The sequence below is a fragment of the Neovison vison genome, chromosome 6 (genome assembly GCF_020171115.1).
Source record: "Neovison vison isolate M4711 chromosome 6, ASM_NN_V1, whole genome shotgun sequence".
NCBI lineage: Eukaryota > Metazoa > Chordata > Mammalia > Carnivora > Mustelidae > Neogale > Neogale vison.
In genome coordinates, this window is record NC_058096.1 from 217,297,061 (window position 1) to 217,320,477 (window position 23,417).

Here is a 23,417-nt window from a genome sequence, read left to right on the forward strand (position 1 = left end):
TATGTGCTTCCAAACTACCCCCATCTGCCTTAGATCCCATGACTCCTTCAAAACCCAGAGCCCTCATACCCACCCTGAGAAGGAGAGGGAAGAAGGGAAGTGAGCCTGAGAGAGGGTGGGCACAGAGAGTGGAAGAAGGAGGTCCCTTGGAGGACTCGGAGTGTGCCGGAGGCATTTGTTCATTCATTCATTCATTCATGTCCTGATGAGGCTTGCCTGTTCTGTCCAGCATGTGCTAGTTTGGGGGCCCCAGTGGGAAAGTAGATGGATCCCTGCCCCTGTGGAGCTCACAGCTTAGTAGGGCAAACAGACGCCCACCCAGGCAAGTAAAGGTATAAAATGTAAGAACCTTGTGAGAGGGAAGGGGTAGGGAACTATGGAGACACACGATGGGAGAGGTCCCTGATCTGTCTGTAGGGATAGAGCAGCTTCCTGGAGGCGGTGATGTTTACTCTCAGTGCTGGAGGAGGCAGAGTTTGGGTAGCTGGCTGGAGGGCATCAGAGTAGAAACACCAGCATCTCTGTAGCCCCACAGACCTATGTTTGTAGTTCTAGCCCCACCGCTTAATATATAAACCAGCAGCATTATAAACAAAACAAAACAAAAAACATTGTACGAACATTTATTGAGCACCTGCTATGGGCCAAGTGCTGTTCTAGGCATTGAGAACATGGTAATTGCCAAGACCTGAGGTGTTTGTACTTGTACATTTACTTCCCTGTGGGAAAGAGCCACAGCAGCCAGCAAATATATATAGTAAGGCATCTGCCATGACAAGCGGTAGGCACGGCGATGGGGACTGAAAAGGGCTTCTTTAAGGAGGTAATCAGGGAATGTTTCTTGTAGGAGGTGAAACTTCGCTCTTAACTATGGACAAGAAGGATCCAGCATTATTTCTGTCCCATCAGACTTATTGTGGCACAGGAAATGGGAGAGGTGATCCCAGCAAATGTTCTGTAAGTTTGTAGCTTGGTGGTTAAGACAACTTTAGGGAGAGGCGGCACGGGGCCACAGGCCTGTGGGCTGGTCACTTACCTGGTGTCCCTCAGCTCTGTTCCTTGCCCTTTCTTTGTTTTCTGTACTGAAGGACAGGTGACCCCTGAAAACTACATCTCCCAAGTTCCCTTGCTCTCTGGCTTCCTGTTAGGTTCAGCCAATGATAGGCTGTGGTAGCAGTTGGAGGTGGGAGGAAGAGAGAAGCCAGAGGATTTCTCCCTCCTTTCTTTGCCATAGGCTGTGGCCTTGTCTCCTCCTGGGTCCAGCTCCACCTGCCCTCCACTCAGGGGGCCACGAGTCCTGCTTAGTGGTCCCAGCTCCTGGGCTCCTCCCTTTGCCCTGCCAGCACTGAAGCTTCTTGCCTTTACTATTCTTTTGATCATTCACTTCCCCCACTGCCCTCTTTCAGCCTCTCTGGCTCTTCAGTCTCACACTCGCCGTATTAAATCCCCTCCGTGGAAACATCCAGCGTGGCACCTGTTCCCCCCTTTTCCTTATCAGACTCAACCTCTTGACTTTTCCTCCCTCACCTTACATGGTTCTTTGTATGGTTCAAAGGTCTGTGCACAGGCACTCATTTACATCCATGACAACCCTGATTCACAGATGGGGAAACCGAGGCACAATGAGTTCCAAGTCACTTGCCCAAGGTCACGTGTCTAGGAGGTGACACTGGGAGGTCTCTTGCGCATGCACTGTGCATGAATAGTGCCTGGCACACAGGCGGTGCTTGGCAAGGCTGGGGATGATAATAATCATTACATGGGGAGCTGGTCTCTGCTTAGTACTGAGGCTGGAGGTGATGCCGAAATGCCACCTGGGATGGACACCACAATGCATGCTGATTGAAGGCCCTTCTGGGACCTGCCACCTGGCAGAATAATCATCAGGCTCCTGCTGGCTCCCGTCCCAGACCTGGAGGAGAAGGGGCAAAGGGCCTCTCTCTGGAAGCATTGGCTGGGAGCAGCTGCTCAACGCTTAGCTGGGATCGATTTCCCTTCAAGTGGCCCATTCTCGCTAACAAAGGGCTCCGGTGACCCTGGTGGCTGTCACTGCCCCCTCCCCTCTGAAAGGAGGAAGTGTCTCGTGGCTGGACCGTTTTCTGTCTTTGAGATTCATTTCTTTGAGAGCTCTGGAAAACTTACAAGGATGGGCCAAGTCAGCCCTCCAATGTGCTCACCTGGTGGATTTCTCTTTGTCTCTGTCTTGCTTGGGCCAGTCCATCCTCCACGATGTTCCTGACCAGATCTTCCCCTACTCATATGTGGTTATGGGTTGAACTGTGTCTCCCTCCACTCCCAAACTCTCTCTCCTCTGCTCCCCTGTCCCTGATGGCTGCCATCATTAACCAGCTTCCAGTGGAGGGCAGGGATTTCTGGGAGGCAAGGGCTGCAGGGATCAGCCTCCCAGAGCACAGAGAGGTTGCAGGAGTGGGGAGAGGGGATCTGGATAAACTGGCAGAATGCCCAGCTCACCTCCTGCCTCCCGATTCGAGGTTTGGCACTCCATTGCACAACTTTTGCATGTGCTGCGTCTCCTCTTACCAGAGTGGAACTGACAGGAGGGCTGAGATCTTTGTCTCATTTGCTGCCGTGTCTCCAGTGCCTAAAGTGTGCCCAGCACATAGCAGGTGCTCAGTAAATATTTGTAGGATGCCCTTTTCTCCCCCCGACCCAGGTCTTTGCCCACACAGCTCCCTCTGCCTAGAACCCTCTCACTCACCCTGTGGACTCCTGTCCATTCATCCAGTCTGTTTGGTTCTAGCTTATTCCAGAAGGCTGTCCCTGAACCCTTACAACCAGGGTCTGTAGCCAGCCTCTGCTTACAGCACCCCATGCCGCCCCCCAGTACAGCACTTGTCGTACTGTTTTATATTCACCCCTTCCCTTGTCTTTCAAATACATTAGCTCCCTTAACCCTCAAAACACCAACGTTGTCATCACCCCTCCCCCCCACTTTGGAGAGACAGGCAAACTGAGGCTCAGAAAGGATAAGTACCTTGTCCAAGGTAACACAGAGCCAGGATTTAAATGCAGATTTAAAGGTCCCCCAGATACTTGGCTGCCTTTTTGCGTTCTCTGTCAGCACCTATCTGCTTATTTTTATTCCATAATCAATTTTATCACACTCCCTTGTGTATGACATTGCCTGTGTTAAGCCATCTGAATCCATTAACAACAATCTCAATAACATCACTCCTATTCTTAGCCCCACATTACAGTTGGGGAGACGGAGGCTTGGGCTGCCTGTTGCTTGCCCAAGGTCACACAGCAGAGCTGGAATTTGAACTCAGGTGTCTGGCTCCAGAGTTGGAGCCCTCAATGACCAAGCTCTGTGACCTCCCCGGAGCTGGAGGAACTGAACGCCATTTATGGCTCACTTCCCCAAAACCCCAGGACGTTTGTCAAAGATGCAGACAAATGACAAAAGGTTTGGACCCCACATTAACTCGCCGCCCCCCAGGGTCATACACGGAGCCAGTGGAAGGGGCTTTTCAGGCAGTGCTGGCTGCTGGCTGTCCCTGTGAGTTATTAGCCAGCAGGTTGGTCTCCTGTCACCTCCTGACCACACTCTCCAGCCTTCAAGGTTTCCTCCCTCCAGCCCCCATCTGGGAACCTCGCAGCAAACACCTCCATTTTGTGCAGGGGCGTCCCTGGCTATCGGCGTGAAATGCCTCAGCCAGCCACGGAAGATAAATTTCCCCCATGACGACCTTTTCCACATGCCGACGGATTGATTTCAGAAATCCATCCCCGGCCAATATGCCCAGCCCCAGCCCCCACCGCGGGCGCTGATGGCTGCAAATTTATGCCCAGTCTAGAAATTGAATTCCTGTAAGTCGAGGGAAGTGTCGGAAAAGCTCACCCAGGCTCATTTTTACTTCTGACAAACTTCAGGCAAGAGATTAAACCCGGGCCAGTGTCTTCCAGCAGTGGGGACTGTGGAGGAGGGGTGGGGATTGACCTCTACAGGGGCATTTTTCTCACGTCCCTGTGTTCAGCATCCCCTGCCAGGGCTGAGAAATAAAAAGCAGCCAGACCCGCAGGCCTGCATGGCTAAAGGGAGTTCCCATTTCTGACCTGCTAATGTTAGAAAGAGGGCACACTCTGTGTACCCAAAGGCAGGCCTCCAAGTCCCCGTGGCAAATATTGAGCCATTCAGAGGGATGGGAAATAAAGCTTCTAATTCATCTCCGTCACCAGCCAGGCTCCTGCACCAGTTCCTGAGGCTGGTTTGGTCTCGGCAACTTTGTGGAGTTCTAATTAAGCTTCCTTGGGCTGTGACAGAGAGGACATCAAAGTATGGATGATTCCAGAGCCCCAAACCCCCACTCTGCCCCTGCCAGCAGCCCAAAGGCTGGGGAGTGAGAGGCAGAGAAATCAAGTGACAGCTTGGGGAAGGAAGAAACCCATCTTGCAGGAAAGATCTCTCTCCCTTGCCTTGAAAAATGAGACGTCTGATGCAAATGTAGCTGCTTCTCTTTGGTACAAAAACCCCTAAATATTAAAGAAATGAATCCTTGATGTCTACAAAGAAAGGATCAAAAAGGAACCCTTCTGAAAAGAGAAGAGCTTTTATTTCACTGTGAACTTTTCTAGATCTAGCCTCTGGCAGGGATGCCTACAGAACACGGGGTGTGGGAGAATAAAGAAATAAATGATTGCCATTCATGTATTCATTCACTTAGGAGGAAGTGTCTGTGAAGCAGCCACTGTGTGCTAGGCATCGGGCGGTGTGCCAGGGAACTGCGGGGAGAAATTAAGACCTGGTTCCTGCCCTTCAAAGCCAGTGGGGCATGTGCAAAGTCCTTGACCACTAGTCCTAAAAACTGTCAAGGTCCTGAGAAAGGAAAGACCAAGAAACGATCACACACGTGAGAGGAAGATGAAGGAGATGTGGGGACTAAACGCAATGGGGGATTCTGGATGGGACTCTGGACCAGGAAAAGGACATTGGTGGAAAACCTGGGGAAATCCCATAAAATCTGAAATTTCGTCATAGTGGTGCACCAGTGTTGCTTTCTTAGTTGTGACAAGGGTACCATGGGCATGTAAGATGTTATCAACAGGGGAAATTGGGTGGAGGGCATATGGGAGCTCTCCATCCGATCTTCACAACTTTTCTGTAAGTCTGAAGTTATTCCAGAATAAAAAAATGATTTAGAAAAAGTCAGCAGGGGACATGGAACTATTCTAGAACATCGGTGGTTCCAGGTTGCTAGAAAAGGTCCTCCTGACTGAGCATGCAGTGTGCTGGGAGCTATAGTTGACTCCTGACATGTTCTAACTCCTCAACCTGAGGACAACTGAGTGAAGTCTGGCTGTTACAACTACAGCTTCTAGATGAGAAAGCAGAAAGGTTAAGAAAGGCACAGAGATGGGGCGCCTGGGTGGCTCAGTGCTTTAAAATCTCTGCCTTCAGCTCAGGTCATGATCCCAGGGTCCTGGGATCGAGCCTCTCACTGGGCTCTCTGCTCAGCAGGGAGCATGCTTCCCTTCCTCTCTCTCTCTGCCTGCCTCTCTGCCTACTTGTGATCTCTGTCTGTCAAATAAATAAATAAATAAAATCTTTAAAAAATATTTTTTTAAAAAAGAAAGGCACAGAGGGGTTAAGCTACTTGCCACAATTCACACAGGAAGGAACAGATCAGAATTTGGACTGAAACCAGCCTGTGCTGTTCAAACTCTAGAGCTCCCTGTCTGTGTGCATGCATTTATTGAGCAGCTACTGTTTCCTTCAGGGTCTGACTAAAGAAACATCTCTTTGAGGAACTGTAGGGATTTTAATTTGGGGAACTGGATACAAAGATGATGGAAGAGCTATAAAACTAAACAAGGATTGGAGATGAAACCCAGAGATTAGCAACAGCAGAGAGCCTGACCCCTGTATCTGGGGTCAGATAGAAAAGGTGGTACAGAGCCCAGGAGTGGAACTATTAGTGAAAGCTGAAGCCACAAAGGGGATGTAGCTATGGCCAGAACACAAGACACAGCAAGGGGGGAAATACCCCTGCTTCTCCCTTTGTCCCACCCTCAGGTCTTCCTCGAATGCCTTCCATTGGCTGGACCTTCCTGGAAGCCAGAGAGCAAGGCAGTGTGGGAAATGTAGTTCCCAACCATACAGAGCAAGGGGGAGCTGTCCAGTAGCTTACACCTAAGTGTGTGTGCGCATTGGGGAGCAGAGGACAGTTTTGATCTTTTTACAAATGACAGAGGCTAAGCGATCAGCTTCGGAACTCACAAGGGGTAGCCACATATCCAGGACTTGAACATTTATTTTGGTTCGACTGCACAGGGTTCTTAGGAGGATTGGTGAAAAATTAGCTGCAAAAACACCCAGAATAGGGTCTGGCTCACAGGATGTGTGCCATTGATGTCAGCTTTACTGATAATGATGATGATGCTATTATCAGTTGTTATTATTATTACTACTACCACTTTCATGATGCTGAGGGACCTCTCTGCATAGAACGGGCTTGTCTCATGGTCACAGGACTCTGTGCATATGTCTTGTGTGGGCATTACTAAAAATGCCATTTAAAAGGGCGCCTGGGTGGCTCAGTCATTAAGCATCTTCCTTCAGATCAGGTCATGGTCCCAGGGTCCTGGGATCGAGCCCTCTGTTGGGCTCTCTACTCAGTGGGAAGCTTTCTTCTCCCTCTCTGGCTCCCCCTGCATGTGTTCCTCTCTCTCTGCCAAATAAATAAATAAAATCTTTTTTTAAAATGCCATTTAAAGCATTGAAACCAGAACACCCCACTCTCTGAAGGCCCTAGCAGGTTTTCCCCATGTGAAGGGGAGGGGGAGAGTGTCCTAAGCAAAGAACAGAGTACAGAGGAACATCCAGCGGCAGGAAAAGGAAGCTAAAATAACTGTGGGGCAGAGACAGGCAAGTGGGGAGGCTCAGAATTTAGCTGGGCTCCTCAGGGTAGGACTAATGACTGGCTTTAGGCGGAGGGCACCTAGAGCCACAAAAGGTTCAATGTGGAAGTGACATGTCAAAAGCCAGCTCGGGCTTTTCGGGGAAGAGTGGATCAGAGCTGCAAGTCTTGAGGCCAAGCTTCCGCGGAGGGAGAGACTCTTCTCCTGAGCATCGTGGCTAAGATTTGAGACTCTGGATTTGAGGATTCAAGGATTTAAGAGTCTGACAGGTCAGGGTCCAAATCCTGGCTTGGATACTTATCCACAGCGTGAGTTGGGACAACGGACATGCCTCTCTGTGCCTCAGTTTTCCCTTCTGTAAAACGGAGCTAGTGTTGGTACCCACCTCGCTGCGCCGGGGGAGGCCGTGAGGGCTTGGCATGTAAAGCAGCTTAGTGCCTTCATCTGTGTGGGCTCTAGAACATACAGGTACAGATGGAGGGGCTTGAGCAGCCAACCGCGGTTTCTCACAGTCCTGGAGGCTACAGAGTCTATCGAGGTGTGTGCGGGCGGATTCAGTGTCTGAAGAGAACCGGATTCCGGGTTCCGGATTCCGGGCTCGCAAACCACGCCCTCTCGCCGTGTCCTCAGGAGGAGGAGGAGAGAGGGAGCTCTCTGAGGCCTCTTATGGGGCGCCCATCTTGCTCCCAAAGGACTCCCCTTCAAATGCCATCACGTTGGGGGTGGGGTTTCAACAGACGAATTTTGGGGAGACAGAGACTTTCAGTCCAAGCAAAGGGCAAGCTCTATGGGTGTTAAATAAAATATGAGGCCTCGGTGGGGGTGCTCGGTGTCTGCTCCTTTCCTTCATCCGTTCTGTGACTTTAAATCCCATCTCTCTGCAGGCAGCCCCCAGATGCACGTGTCAGGCTGGAGTCTGGATTTCCATCCCCCCACCTGCCCCTTGGTCTGCCACAGGCTCCTCCTCCAGCCTTCTCCATCTCAGGAAATGACACCCCCGTCCACCCACCCTATCATTCATCTTCCTCCTCTTTTCTCCCACCCGGGTCTGGCCCCTCAGCAGATCCTGAGCTGGGGCCTCCCTGTCCCAATTGCATCTACCCTGGGGAGGCCCGCATTATGGTTCACCTGGACAACTGTGTGGCGAGCAGCAAGTTCAAAGGCCCTGGGGTGATAAAGAGCTCAGGAGTCATAGAGGACATGAAAGGAGGCCTGGGAGACTCAGCAGGCTCAGGAGAAGGTTTGTTCCTGCCCCAAAAGTTCTCAAATGGGGTGTCCTCGAGTGTTATGGGTGGGGATGGTGGGGACTTGCGCTTCCTCAATGCAAGCTTGAGTGATGACTGATGTGACCCTGGTATGAGAATCCATGGCCTTCGTGCAAACCCCTGCCCATACACCCTACTTTTAGGGCTGTCTGCAGGAATTCATGGTGGTTCTAATGCAGTGTGGGCCACGCTCTGATGGAGTGGACTGAGTGTGTAAATACTTGTGCAAGGCAAGCCTTCCCCACACCGTACTTGGACTTGAGTGGCAGAGGTCAGTCGAACTGAATGACCTGGGTCTCTTCCTGCATTTCCCAAGAGAGTCTGAGTCATTGATTACTGGTCCCCATTGGCACTGTGATGGCAGAGACTAAGACATCCTGGAACATTAGTCCTGGCTTTGCCTGGGCTCAAGCGTTCGGGGTCTTCTGTCCCCAAGGCGTGGGTGGCTTCAGACGGTAGAAGGTTGTGCTGCACTACTGGCCTGAAGAGCCGCTTGGGGCAAGATGGGAAGGAGGGAATGAATGAATGAATGAATGATGGGCTCATAGTCGCCCCCAGCCACAGGCTGTCGCAGGAAAAGCCCCAGGGGCTTAGGCTCTGGAGGCACGGGTGAGCTGATAACTGTCTTTAAAACCTGTCAAGCTTATCACTTAGGGGGGCATTTGCCCAATATCTCGAGGTCTGACAGGAGCAGACTGGTGTTATCTCAAGCCCTCCGAAGGGACACGGCCCCTGTCATGGCTCAGATGTGGCAGACATGTCCCTGAGTATAAATCACGGCCCTTCTGCCGTCCCTGCAGTCAGGGAGAAGCTGTGACCACTTCTGAGCCTGCCGGGTGCCTGTCTCCAGCCTGATACCACACAATCTCTGATTCTTCCTGAGGACAGACAGAAGCTATTTCGGTGGCAGAATGGGAAACGCATGGTGGCTCTGTCAAGGGCTTTGCTCTCTGTCCCCCCTGGCCAGCCACGGTCCAGTCATTCATTCAACAAACATTCAGCATGCTAGGCCCCAAGGAATGTGGTCGGTGAGCCAAGCAGATAGGGGCAGAGGCAGGCAGACAGAGCCAGTGGCCACCCTGTGAGGTCCTAACGGCCACTGTGATCAGGCCTTGAAGCAGTGCTGGGAAGGGAAGGCATGGAGGTGTGAACTGGAGATCTGAACCCTCTGCCCCAGTTTCTTCCCCTGTCAAAGGCCCGAATGACAATGCCTGCCAAGTACCTACTTATGGCTGGTTTTGGAAGAGATATTTACGCAAGAGCCCCCAGGAATGGGAAGGGTTAGCCCGGCCATGAGATGGGACATGAGTCTTCATGGCAGAGGGTCCAGCCAGGGCAAAGACCTAGAGGTGGGAAAAGCAGGTGTTTCAGGAAGACCCAAGGATGGACCAGAGACAAGGGCCAGCGGTGTAGACTTGTTTTTTTTTTTTTTCCCAATTTATTTATTTTCAGAAAAACAGTATTCATTATTTTTTCACCACACCCAGTGCTCCATGCAAGCTGTGCCCTCTATAATACCCACCACCTGGTACCCCAACCTCCCACCCCCCCGCCACTTCAAACCCCTCAGATTGTTTTTCAGAGTCCATAGTCTCTCATGGTTCATCTCCCCTTCCAATTTACCCAAAAGCACATACCCTCCCCAATGTCCATAACCCTACTCCCCTTCTCCCAACCCCCCTCCCCCCCGGTGTAGACTTGTTGATTGCCGGCTGGCCAAGATGAGACAGGACTCCCCTCCAGGACAGGGAGCCAACTGAGCCACATGGGGCTGAAGACAGAGGAAGCATCTCCTCCCATCTTCCACGGGGCTCACTCCTCCCCAACATTGGCCTTTTGCGGCTGTTCCTCATCCCATGGCCTCAGCCCCAGCTCCACGGGACTCTCATCAGAGATGAAGTAACTTGCTCCAGAAAGAGGTCGAACCAGTAGCCAAGCCAGGACCTAAACCCAGGCAGCCTGACCCCCAGACTCTGCTCTACCATCTGAGTAGGAGTGAGAAACATCTAAAGGAAATGAGTTGTTTCTGTCAGAAGCCCCCCTCCCCAAAGATTTTATTTATTTATTTGAGAGAGAGAGAGAGAGAGCGCTTGCACACACATGGGCACGAGCAGTGGGGAGAGGCAGAGGGAGAGGGAGAAGCAGGCTCCCCGCCGAGCACAGAGCCTGCCATAGGGCTCGAACCCAGCACCCTGGGACCATGAACTGAGCCGAAGGCAGACGCTTCACCGACTGAGCCTCCCAGGTGTCCCGTGGCATACATTTGTTTAATTGAAAAAATATATAATGTGATATTAGTTTCAGGTGTACAACATAGTGATTTGATAATTGTATACTTTATGCAGGGCTCACGATGAGAAGTATAGTCACCATCTGTCTCCATATGACGTTGTTACAATAGATCAGCTACGTTCCCTATGCTGTGCTTTTCATCCCTGTGACTTATTTATTTTATAACTGGAATTTTGTGCCTCTTCATCCCCGTCACCTGTTTTGCCCCTCCCCCCACCACCCGGGATAAGAGTGTTGCCGGGAGAGATGCTGGTGACATCACAGGGACTCCTTTTTGGGAGGATCGTGGGAGAGATCCTTGCCTGTTCTCGGTACCGAAAATAGGGAAGCCAGCCCCTGAGCATCTGGCGCGTTTTGTTTCGGGACACTGGGAGCCGCATAAATGACCAGCTTTTCCTTTTTGAGTTGGCTGCTAAGGAACTTGGAGCCAAATTTATGGCCTGACCATATGCTGGTTGTTCGGGTTTTAAAGGGATGAGTTGTTCTTAGCCTAATTTCTGGCTCTATGTCCCCACTTTTCCCTTCCTTCCTTGTCTCCCTTGCAAAAAAAAAAAAAAAAAAAATTAAAGGATCAAGAAATTTAGAAGATAAGACCAATCTGAAGATGACAATAAAAATCACCACTAAACTCCCCTTTTCATGGCTGCATAGTATTCCCTGCTGTGCATGTGCAAAAGCCCCCTACCCTCCAACACTGCAGGGGGGAAATTCCAGTGGTCCAATTTGAAACAGTGCTTTAAATGAGCATCCTTGTAACACTTGCGTGCTGGTCCACACAATTTCCCTGGGCTAAATTCTTCCTCTGGGATTGGCTGGGTTAAATGCAAATGCAGGAACCTTGAGGCTTTGGCTCGGGATTGGCAGACTGCCGTCCAGAAACATCGAATTCCTTCTCAGCTATCTAATTGAAGCTATCGTGTGGTAGTTTACATATGCTTGTAAACCACTCGGAGTCCTCTGGAACAGGGCAGGGTACAAATAAATACATAAGCTCCAAGCCACTTCTGCCTCCTGATTAAATTACCCAGCCTCAAATGCAATAATATCCTTGTCTTATTAAGAGGCAGCCGCTTGCTCTCTTCCTGCTGGCTAACCCCGGATGGCCAGTTCTCCACGGGTGGCTTCCCGGAGGTTCTATAGCTGTCCCCTCCGCCCCTGGAGGAACCAGGGACTGTGTTGGAACCAAGAGGGAGGTGGCAATGCTGGAGGCTGAGATAATGATTCCAGGTGTGACAGTGAGAACAATTTTTCCTGTGTGTCAGTCCTGGACCTGTTACGGGGACTGCTGCTTAATTGGGGCATCATCCTCAGCAAAAGTATTTGAAAGAAATCCCAGCCAGAAAAGACAATTTGAGAAACAGCTACTTGAGCTCAGAGCTTACCCGCTTAGAGCCCATTAGCAGGAATATCAAACTCAGAACCAGCAGCTCGGCCAAGAGAGCAGCTGGCTTCGCCAGTACATTTGCCACTTCTGAGGTGAGACAGGCCACCTGATTGCAGGTTTCTGTACCTGGACAGTTCCTGGGTTCTTGCACCTGCTGTTAAAAGCATTTTTCTTAGGATGGGCCATTCTCTGTCCCTAGGACTGTTACCTCCAAGAGTTCATGACCGAGGTTCCAAGCTAAACCCAGTTAGAGAGCTGGCATTTGCACTCTTCAAGAGGGAGCCTTTCAGGACATTTCCAGTGGTTCCCGGGGATGTGAACTTGACCGTGGATTTGAACTTGAACCTGCCAGGCGAAACTCGGGGATCTCTGCTGTGCTCAGATTTGGCAGCCAAGCCCCAGGCATTTAATTACACTGCTGCAGAGAACACTTCAGCGAGGTGCGTCCAACGCAGACAATTATTTTAGGAAAGCCGTGGAGGCCTTCTCTCCTTGCCACTTAAATCTTGGTTCTCTTTTACAATTCAATATTTCGTATGTTGAGAGAAAATGGCTTGTTTGCTTCAAAGGACACACCAGGAATTGTAGAAAGGAGATGTTAATTATGTTGAACCGGGCTGCATTGTCTCTGCACAAATGAGAATCTTGGTGGGGGGAGGGGGTTCTGTCCAAATTGCTTGGAGATCAGAGCCAAGGCAATACGGATGGGGGTGCTTAGGCGCCAACTTCTTTGTTTTGTTTTAAAGAACCGGATTTGTGATGAAAGGAAACAAAGCTAGACTCACATTCTGCTGGAATTGAGGCGGAAGGTGTTCTTGGGTTCCCCCTTCTTGTCTTAGGTGGGACTCCCTCAGAAGCAGAGCTAGTGGAGGGGGTTGAGTGCAAGTACCCACCTAGGAAGTGAGACCACCAGGAACCGGTCGGGGAAGTGAAGGACCCCCATGCAGAGCGAGCTAAGGAGCAGGGCACCACCATGGGCACCTGGAGCACAGCTCCCAGTGGGGTCCCCTGGAGAATTGTCTGCAGCAGGCCCATCAGAGCCTTCCTACCGGAGAGGTGAGAGGGCAGCTGACATCTATCACTAACTCCTATGTGGCACTGTTGGGGACTGCTGGGGGGTGGGCGGGCGTGCTGCTGCACTGAAGGCCTGGGGAGCCATGAGTGTTGGCTCTACCTGTATCATCCCTGTGTGCGAGAAAGGCTGGGAAGGTGGGTGACTTCTTTGCTCCATGGAGGAGACGTGGACTGGTAAAAAGGGGGATCTCCCCAACTTCGAAAAGGTGAACCCAAGGCACAAAGAATGACTAATTGCAGTAATTTCACATGGCGTTTATGAATGGTTTGTTTCCCTTATAAATTAGTGGAGGAGTCAAGCTCATCTGTACAATTACATCAGTTGCTCACATTACAATCAGCTTTAAAAAAAGACTTTATTGAGTGGAGGAGAAAAAAAAAGGTGCGCTAATAGCTGCATCTCCAGCATTGCCCATAACTCACAGCCTGGCTTATCTCTGCTACAGCTCATGGGAACAGCTTCTGTGGGGCAATCAGTTAACAGCTGTCCCAATGAACAATTATTGTGGGGCTTTGTTTCTCTGTAAAACACTTGGGTTTTATCAAAATTTCTTCCAGGTATGTAGGAACACATCCTGGTTAGGACCAGAATTTTCCATTGCCTGCCTCTACAGCCGCCGCCCATCCTGTTCACCTGGACCCATGGGGTCTCATTGGCCCTGATCTTGTTCTTGCTCCCCAGCCTGTCCCCCCCCCATGGCCTCCAGGGGGCGCCGGTGAGCACCTGAATCTGGTGACCTCCCTCTTTGTTCGGAAGCATCTGTGGTTCCCACCTCCCTCAGGAAAAACTGCGAAGTCCTTCCAATAGCCCACAGGTCCCTCACAAGCTGTCCTGTTCCCTCGCTCTGCCCCACTACCTTTCTCCCTCCTCCGGCCATGCCAGCCTTTCCCAGGTTTCCTTAACATACCAGGCATGGTACTGCCTCAGGGCCTTTGCACCTGCTTTTATCTCTGCCTGGAACATGCCCAGGTATCTGCATGGCTCACCTTGACTCAAATGACACTTTCTTGGAGGCCCTCTCAGGCCACCTTAAAATTGCAACCCCCAACCACAGCACCACCACCCCCATCATTACTTCCCTATATTACTTTTCTCTGTGGCACTCATCACCCTTTAAATATTTGGCATTTACTTGTCTATTTCTGTCTTTGTCTAACGTAAGCTTCTAGAAGAGCTTTTGTGTTTGCGCATTTTGTTTACTGCTGTGTTTTCAGTGTCCACAGTAGAGCCTGACACACAGTAGGAACTTACCAAATATTTCCTGAACAAAGGAAACCATTATGCCCTGATAAAAACGAAAAGATTGAGACTTATGACTAAGTCCAGAATGTTCTGGGGAAGTTCAAGGGGGCCTGCTCTGGGGGCCCACCATGTTCCATCCAGTGATTACTCAGTGCTTTTTTTTTTTTTTTTTTTTTTTAATTTGACAGAGAGAGAGATCACAAGTAGACAGAAAGGCAGGAAGAGAGAGAGAAGGAAGCAGCCTCCCTGCTGAGTAGAGAGCCTGATACTGAGCTCGATCCCAGGACCCTGAGATCATGACCTGAGCCGAAGGCAGAGGCTTTAACCCACTGAGCCACCCAGGTGCCCCTACTCAGTGCATTTTGAACAATGTTTCTTTCTTTTAAAAAAGATTTTATTTATTTGGGGCACCTGGGTGGCTCAGTGGGTTGGGCCGCTGCCTTCGGCTCAGGTCATGATCTCAGGGTCCTGGGATCGAGTCCCGCATCGGGCTCTCTGCTCAGCAGGGAGCCTGCTTCCTCCTCTCTCTCTGCCTGCCTCTTTGCCTACTTGTAATCTCTCTCTGTCAAATAAATAAATAAAATCTTTAAAAAAAAAAGATTTTATTTATTTATTTGACAGACAGAGATCACAGGTAGGCAGAGAGGCAGGCAGAGAGAGAGGGGGAAGCAGGCTTCCCGCTGAGCAGAGAGCCCTATGCGGGGCCCGATCCCAGGACCTTGAGATCGTGACCTGAGCCGAAGGCAGAGGCTTTAACCCACTGAGCCACCCAGGCAACCCTAATTAGTGCTTTTTGAGCAATGTTTCTTAAATACCTCCAGATATTGATTTGAATTTGTGCTATCAAAAGTGTCCCTTCCCCTATCCTCTTCTCCTGGCTTACTCATCTCTCAAGTTCAACTCAAATGTTCCTCCTTGGGGTACCTCCTCTGAAATCCCCAGCCTGAGGAAGACTCCATGTTACTCCTTGCACTTTCTTTGCAGCATTCACTGCCGTGAGTAGTTCTGGAAGTATTGGGGGGGGTTACATGTTTGATGTCTGCCTTCTCCATCCACAGGCAGTGGCCAGACATTCTCTTCATTCCTTTCTTCCTAGCCCTATCCCAGACCCTATGCCAGGCATAGAATGGGCACTTGTATTTTCTAATAGGTGTAGAAAATTTTGGAGTTCCCTGATGCACATTAGCCCTCAAGGGCTCTGATAAGTCCTGCATCAAAGAGACTGGTTTTACCCAGCAATGCCTGGGTTTATTTGCTCACTGCGCATGCCTGGAAAGATTACCAGTGTTCCAAGGAGTGTGGCTTGGGCAACAGCCATGATTGATCCCTGAATTATCTAAACCTCTAAACCTATAAACCTATAAACTGACCTGAAGTTGAATGTAGGAGTCCGCCGTAATGCTTTCTTTTCAAGGGCCTAGAAGTCCCTATAAGGATTCTGTCACCCTTTGGCCATCATCTTACCTTGGGCTTCTCTGGAGCAGGGGTGGGGTGGGAGATAACAGCAGTAGGGTTGCACTTAGCAGCCCCTGAGTTGTCTGCAGAATCCATGTTTCACAGTGTGCTGGGAAGTCGAGAGGGAGGTCCAGGTTTGGGGATCAATACCAGTGGGTCTGTGCCCTATTGACAGTTATGGAGGCAGTGCTGCGTGGATGTGAGCATGTGGGAGAGAATGAATTCCTGTCTTGCGGAAGGGCTTGAAACCCTCGGTTCCTTGCCGTGTTCCTTAACAGCCTATACCTCAGTCTCATCATCTGTAAAATGGGTTTCCTTGAGGAGGGATTGGGATCACACACATCAGGTATTCAGCACATAGTCCAGCACATTCCAGAGCATCTGTCATTTCCCTGGGTCCTCTTTCTCCCCCAGCACGGGCAGGGTGACTCCCGCATTGGGTTCCTGCTCTCTGACCCCTGACTTCCCTGCAGACCCTCTTCCAAAGCCCAGAGGAAGGCTGGCAGTTGTACACCTCGGCTCAGGCCCCCGATGGGAAATGCATCTGCACGGCTGTGATCCCCGCACAGAGCACCTGCTCCCGCGATGGTCGGAGCCGGGAGCTGCGGCAGCTGATGGAGAAGGTAAGAACTTTCCGGGTGCCCCAGAAGACCGTGAAAATCTCCCAATTCCCACCCTCCCTTCGGCCCCCATCCAGGCCAGCTGGGGGCTAGATCTAGCCATGCAGATTGTTCAGAGCTGGTGGATCACCCGGCTCCCCTTCACGTGGATATTTTAGTCAATATCTGTTCGGGGCTTCTTTGGAGAAGCTGAGGGTTGTGTGGGGACGGGACAGACCGCATCCGAGTCTCCCATGTGTGATCTCGGGCCTCACCACACATGCCCTGCTCAGCTCTTCAGCTCACCAGACTCACCTGCTGAGGAAAATGTCTTGTGTTCCTTGGGGAGGCGTCTCACCCTCCAACCCAAGAAGCACACAGGGCGAGGGAATTCAGTTCATTCATAGCTGCAAAGCACTTACTGAGCATCTAATTTAGGCCAATGCTGGGCACTGGGGATTTCGCTGGGGACAAGCTAGACACTGGGTCCGCCCGTGAGGATCTCACCTGAAGGAGGCAGATGAGTAAGAATGTTCCAGGTGGTAGCTGTAGTTGGGGAGAAGATAACCAGGGAGAAAGGATGGGGGGCTGCTGGAAGCAGGGGGTCGGGGAAGGCCACTCTGAGCGGGTGATGCTGGAGATGAGGCTGGAAGGATGAGCGAGCCAGCGTGGCAGGAAGAGGGGAAGCAGCGCTCCGGGTAGAGGAATCGATAGGTGGGAAGGCTCCGAGGAGGGAAGGAGCTTAGAGTCCAGGAGAGGAAAGGGGCTGGTGGTTGCCGTGGATGAACGTGGTGAGGAGGCAGGACTGGCCCGCAGGGTCTTCCTTTTAAACAGCTCCCTCTGGCTGCTGTGTGAAGAACTGACAGGGGGTTAGGAGGGGGCCGTTGGCCTCCGACCGGCTCCCCCAGGCCTCCTCTGTGGCATCTCAGGGCTCGGGGAGGGCAGGAGCCTGGCTCTCCCTAACGTTCCCAAGCACCTAGGTCCAGAACGTCTCCCAGTCCATGGAGGTCCTTGAGTTGCGGACGTACCGCGACCTCCAGTACGTGCGCAGCATGGAGACCCTCATGAGAAGCCTGGACGCACGACTCCGGGCCGCCGACGGGTCCCTCTCAACCAAGAGCTTCCAGGTGGGTCCTTCTGGGTCGGGTCAGAGGCCACGGGAAGAATTGGGATCGGCGAACATTAGTTCTGAGAGTGGGGTCATGTCCAGGAAGGACCAAGGGTAGGCTGGGCTCCAGGGTCTACTGTGGACCAAATGTCAAGGGCCAGGTGTGCATCAGAGATAGGGGGGTGAAGTTATGGGTCAAAGGCTGGGTCAAAGGTCAGGGGTTAGGATCAGTGAGGGTTCCCTCTTGGTGGGCAGGAGCTGAAGGACAGGATGTCGGAGCTGTTGCCCTTGAGCTCAGTCCTGGAGCAGTACAAGGCGGACACGCGCACCATCGTGCGCCTGCGGGAGGAGGTGAGGAATCTCTCCAGCAGCCTTGCGGCCATCCAGGAGGAGATGGGCGCCTACGGCTACGAGGACCTGCAGCAGCGGGTGATGGCCCTGGAGGCCCGGCTCCATGCCTGTGCCCAGAAGCTGGGTATGCCTTGACCCTTGACTTTGACCCCTGACCTCCATGCTCATCCCTAATACCCCCTGGGGGCCCAAAAGCCGGACATAGTTTTGACCTCTAACTTATAAACTTTGACCTTTGAGTTCTCTATCCAATGCCTAAAATAGACTCCCAAACTGGAAATGGCCCTGACCCTTGACTCCCAGTCCCTTTACCTGCAACCTAACTCCATCTTGGGATCAGGTTTCTGGATCCCCCCTTACCCTGGTCCCAGCTCTTCCCAGTTGGATCATACCACGTCATCCTTGCCCTGTTCCACTCGGGCTCCTTCCATCCTTTACCCTTATCTACCTGTTCCTGCCTCCCAGGTTGTGGGAAGCTGACTGGGGTCAGTAACCCCATCACCATTCGGGCCATGGGGTCCCGCTTCGGCTCCTGGATGACCGACACAATGGCCCCCAGTGCGGATAGCCGGGTGAGTGACTGTGCCCACTCTGAGGGTCAGACCCTGGGGGAGACAACCTGTGGCTGCCCACAGGTGCCCAGTAATTCCACACCAGTGCCTCTCTTGTAGCCTGAAGTGTCCTAGGATCTCCAGGGCCCTTGGCCCTCCCCTCTACTGTCTAGCAACCACCAGGTGATGGAGGACCTCCCAGGCCCGAGAATAACCAAGTCTGTTGACCTTCAGACTTCCAGTGGTCTCTATGGTCACGAATGCCCATCACCTCTGACCCACAGGAACCACCCACTAACTGTCCAGTGACTATCCTAGTGACTGACACTGGTCACCAGGCCGTCACTGAGTGTCACAGACTAGAGGTAGTCAATAGCCAGTGTCTCACTAGGATCCCCGGGATTATGGTGGTTCACCCAAGTGGTGAAGAGCTTGGGTTTGGGAATCAGACTTGGATTTGCATCCTGCTGCCCCCGAATTCTTAGCTAGAGAACCCTGGGTAGGTTCCTTAGTGTCTTTGAGCCTCAATCTCTGTACCTTCAAAATGGTCATGATTGTGTTGGCATGAAAGTTTTTAAAACGCTTGGCCCGATCATCAGCGCTCATGGGGGCACTCACGCCTGCTAACTGACATGGCGACCATAGGTGGCAATGGGAGAGGAGACGCTGCTGGCAGGCGAGGTCATCCTGTGGCTACAGGGCTGAATTCAAGTGACCTTGTCAGCCCAGGCCTGTCCCGTGGCCACTAACCATCCCATCTCCAATGAGTGGTGAATTCCTGGGCCCCGCGAGTCACCATGGACCGCGACTTCCTCTGATCCTTGGGTAACAAGTGTCTGTTTTCAGACCAGTGGTGTTTCCTGAGCAAATGATGTCATTACTGGGCCTATGACCGGTCAGGAATAGCCGTTGGGCATCCCACGACGGACTCCTGACCACTTAGTGACTGTGGATCCCTGATGACCTCGGGTGATGCCCGTGTGGTTGCTGGGGCCTTTGGGTGGCTGGGTCCGGGGGGCGGCTGGGCAGCGACGAGCGGCTCTCTTGTAGGTCTGGTACATGGATGGCTATTACAAGGGCCGGCGGGTCCTGGAGTTCCGCACCCTGGGGGACTTCATCAAAGGCCAGAACTTTATCCAGCACCTGCTGCCACAGCCGTGGGCGGGCACCGGCCACGTGGTGTACAACGGCTCCCTCTTCTACAACAAGTACCAGAGCAACGTGGTGGTGAAGTACCATTTTCGCTCGCGCTCGGTGCTGGTGCAGCGGAGCCTGCCGGGGGCCGGCTACAACAACACCTTCCCCTACTCCTGGGGCGGCTTCTCGGACATGGACTTCATGGTGGATGAGAGCGGGCTCTGGGCCGTGTACACCACCAACCAGAACGCGGGCAACATCGTGGTCAGCCGGCTGGACCCGCACACCCTCGAGGTCGTGCGCTCCTGGGACACCGGCTACCCGAAGCGCAGCGCCGGGGAGGCCTTCATGATCTGCGGCGTGCTCTACGTGACCAACTCCCACCTGGCCGGGGCCAAGGTCTACTTCGCCTATTTCACCAACACGTCCAGTTACGAGTACACGGACGTGCCCTTCCACAACCAGTACTCCCACATCTCCATGCTGGATTACAACCCCCGGGAGCGGGCCCTTTACACCTGGAACAACGGCCACCAGGTGCTCTACAACGTCACCCTCTTCCACGTCATCAGCACCGCGGGGGACCCCTAGCGGCTGCGGGAGCTCTGGCTGCCCGCGCTGGGGCGCTGGGGGTCCCTCTAGCTTTCTGTCTCTGGCGGGCCCTCTCTCTCCCCTCTCTCGTCCATTTTTTCCCCTCTCCCTCCCTTTTCGCCAGGCTTTCCTTCTCTGCCCCTGTATTTCTACTAGTGCTTCTCTCTGTGTCTTTTCTCCTTTGTTGGTCTCTGATTTTGATACTTCACTCTTTCCGCCTTTTTATTGATGTCCCTCGTCTCTTTCTTTTCATGGATCTGACTCTCCAGTTCTTTCCCTGTCTGCGGCTCCGTCTCCCTCTCTTCCCTCCTTCCCCTCCTTCCTTGCTTCCCACCCATCCCCCCCAGGCCCTCCCTCTGAGCCCCTCCTCCCCTTCAAGGATTTGAGTGCATGAATGTTTCTTTTTTAATTTACACTTTCTTTCCAGGTTGCTGGAATAAACGGGACCTTTGACATTTGATGCTTTGGTTGCTCTGTGTGTCCCAGTGGGGCAGAGGAGGCAAGGTGGAGGCTAAGTGGGAGTCTGGAGACCCATCCCAGCTGGGTCCCCTGGGTCCGAGGCTGACAAGCCCAGCCTGGGGGCCAGGTGGGGGGCATGGCAGGGCAAGCCCTTGGGGAAGACAGGTGAGGAGACCCAAGCCAAAGTTGTTTTGTCTGGCGGCAATTTGATCCAAACAACCGAGGATTCTATCACAATGAGGAAAACAGGCCTCAAATGAATATTCTCCATCACTGGTTTTTCACTCATTGATCACACTGGTGCGTCCCTGAAACATCTGGCGAGTTTTTAATTTTTTGTTTAAACAATTTGACTGCTTTTAAGAATTTGGGTGTGAGAGAGTAGGGCAGTAGATTTTTCCTTTTCTCTTTTTGCTTTGTAATTTCAAAATCATTTTAAATGAGTCGCCTGTTTTAAGTTCACTACAAAAAAGGTAGAAACAGCTGGAAGGGGGGCACTGGGGGCCTTCGGCGGAACCCACACTCACCCCATGCCTGGAGCCCATTTGCTGAAAGGGGCTTGGGCCGAGATGGGCCGCAACATGAAGACAAGAGCTCCTGGAGGGGAAGGAGCGGCCAAGCTAGGAAGTACAGGAGGCAGGAGGCAGGAAGGAGTGTGAGGGACCAGGGAGGAGGTTGGAGAAGCCTTGCTGATGTGACTGCGGTGGGGAGTGGGGGGGCACAGAAGGGGGAGAACAAATGGCCTTCTTTTAGCCAGACCCTGGTGGCCAAGGTGAGACTGCCAGAGTGGGGAGAGTCTCCTCTGGGGGCAAGAGTGGTATTGCTGACCGCCAGCCCCCCACCCCCGCCGTTCGCCCCACCACATGGCCCCTGCTCAGTCTGGAGAAGAATATTATGTTAAGAGCCCCAGGGGCCTAGATCCCACCCCACTGAGACCACGGAGGAAGCCAAACCAACTCTTCTGGGAGCTACCATCCCCCGCCCATCTCTAATTAATGGCTTCTCTGATTAAATCATCTCAGCTCCGTGCTGGCATCTCCGGGAACTCGGGACACGGGGCCATACTGCAAATGAAACCAATGAATAATAAATGTGACTGCCTAATGCACTCATTTAAAACCAATTTTTAAAGAAATCTTCAAGAAAAGCAATTAATTTCCATTTAAATTAACAAGTTTGACATTGAAAAAGAACTGATTCCCAGATAAGCCCATTGAGGCACTTTGTACCTGCTTTAAGAAAAAAAAAGGCAGAGAGTTGGGGGCCACTTAGGACCTCTGCAGTCCAGCCCTCCTATCTGTGTTTATTTGCAGGCAAATCCCCCAAATGAGCCTGGTGCGGGTGGAGAGTAGCTCACTGGTCTCTCTTACTCCCAAAGTAGGGCTGGGGACCAAGGGCCGCTGAGTTCCACTGTCTCTGTCCTTTCGAAACACTCCCAGCCCTGGAGATGCGCACAGAACCCAGGGCTGGCTGTGGGTGTCCGTGGCACCTCTGCACGCCGGTCCCCCAGCAGATGCCAAGCACGTGGCATCAGAAGAGCCCTCTCACTCTCTCACACACAGGCAGGCCCTGTGCCCCTTAGGCTTTTGCGTTTGTGGCTTTTCTTCCAACCAGGGATGGGCGGGAGGAGTAACTGCCCATTCCTGACCCAGGCCAGGATCCCTGTGCGCCTTCGGCTGCCGGCCGCTGCCCCTGACGGGCTCCCTTGTAGACATGTGCCCGACTACAGTGGGGAAGTGTCATAGCCCATCCCGTGGCAGTGCCTGGGTTATCCCAAGTTGAGGTGACCCATCTTAGGAACCATGCATGGCCGCAGAAGCCTGAGCTGGTGCCCTTGGCAGAACTTTGGAAACGGTCCCCACCCCCGGGGCATTTTGGGCTGGGGAATGCCAGACCAAGGGGACAGGAGGGAAGACTGCACCGCTATCACCATCCAGAAGGCCTGGGATTTACGACCCCACCTCCAGGCAGGAGGCAGGTGGGGCGCGGGGGTATGGAGCAGGTGAAGAAAGCCGCAGCTACTTAACCGTGTCTACTGACCAGGGGCGTTCGTTCGTGTTTGGGTTTGGCGGCTGCACAGCTAGACAAAGGAGGAGGTCCGTGCATGGAGGCGGTCACGGGGACTCCCTAGTGTCACCCAGGACACACACCTAGGGATAACGAGAGTCCCATGGCCACAGGCATGCTTGGGTGCTGGTGTAGATGTGCGCGTGCATGCGCGTGCACACACACACACATATGCCTGGATGCCCAAGGTGACAGAGAAAGCCACAAAGACCATTTCCCTGCCAGCCTCACACAGGAAAACATACAACGCTCCCCAGCAGCGTCTCAGTGCCCCGTCCACTCCCTTCGTTTCTGCTCCATCCCAGAGGTTCCGGGGTCAGGAGGAGTGTGATCACTCCCTGACCCACAGAACTGTTGGTGCTGCGGGCCCCCACAGGTGATGGGGGATGCCGTCTGGAGGTGCAGTCAGCCCGCAGCTCCCCCTCCAGCCTGCCAGAGTGGAGAAGCAGCCCATTAAACCTTCCTAATGACATACACTCTGGCAGGCAGCAAGCAGAGAGCGATTGCTCTAGAAACCAGCCAGATGGGAGCTGGCCCAGGTGACTGTTACACGAGGCAGCCCTAGAGGCCTCCCTTGGGGTGAGGCTGGGCAGGCTTTTGTTCAGGTCTCAAGCCCTGAGGGCCTGCATGCCCCCGCCCCCAATCTGGGCTGGTTCCCATTAAATGAGGGGAGCAGACTGGGCTAAGCCCAGAAACCTTTTGATTCAGCTGGGGCTCTGCTCCAGGCCCCGGCACAGAGGTAGCCACGTGAGGAGGTGACAGAAAGCAGGTGGGGCACACCCACAGGTCACACAGGAGTAGCCCCCTCCCTTCGTGGCTGGTCCCCTGTTGCTAAGGTTAACGGCACCTGAGAAGGAGGCAGGACCCAGGAACAACCTGCCAGAAACATTTGTGGTAACAGGAAAGCAGGCCTCAGGGTGCTGGGTGTCATTTGTTCTAGCCGGGAGTGGCTTGTGGGTGTG

General features: G+C 52.7%; 1 protein-coding gene across 2 annotated transcripts in view; it reads left to right on the top strand.

The window, feature by feature from the left end:
- Window positions 1–19,965, top strand: part of OLFM2 (olfactomedin 2) — a 42,849-nt gene extending 22,884 nt beyond the window's left edge. Inside the window, exons 1-6 of one of the 2 annotated variants that reach the window (XM_044254262.1) lie at window positions 926–937; window positions 16,066–16,215; window positions 17,172–17,318; window positions 17,555–17,774; window positions 18,116–18,222; window positions 19,252–19,965. In XM_044254262.1, the coding sequence (XP_044110197.1) occupies window positions 929–937; window positions 16,066–16,215; window positions 17,172–17,318; window positions 17,555–17,774; window positions 18,116–18,222; window positions 19,252–19,929 (1,311 nt within the window). In that variant the 5' untranslated portion in view covers window positions 926–928 and the 3' untranslated portion in view covers window positions 19,930–19,965. Of the gene's footprint in view, window positions 1–925; window positions 938–16,065; window positions 16,216–17,171; window positions 17,319–17,554; window positions 17,775–18,115; window positions 18,223–19,251 lie in introns of those variants that run through there. The other variant, XM_044254260.1, reaches the window with a different exon arrangement.
- The last annotated feature ends 3,452 nt before the right edge of the window (window positions 19,966–23,417 follow it).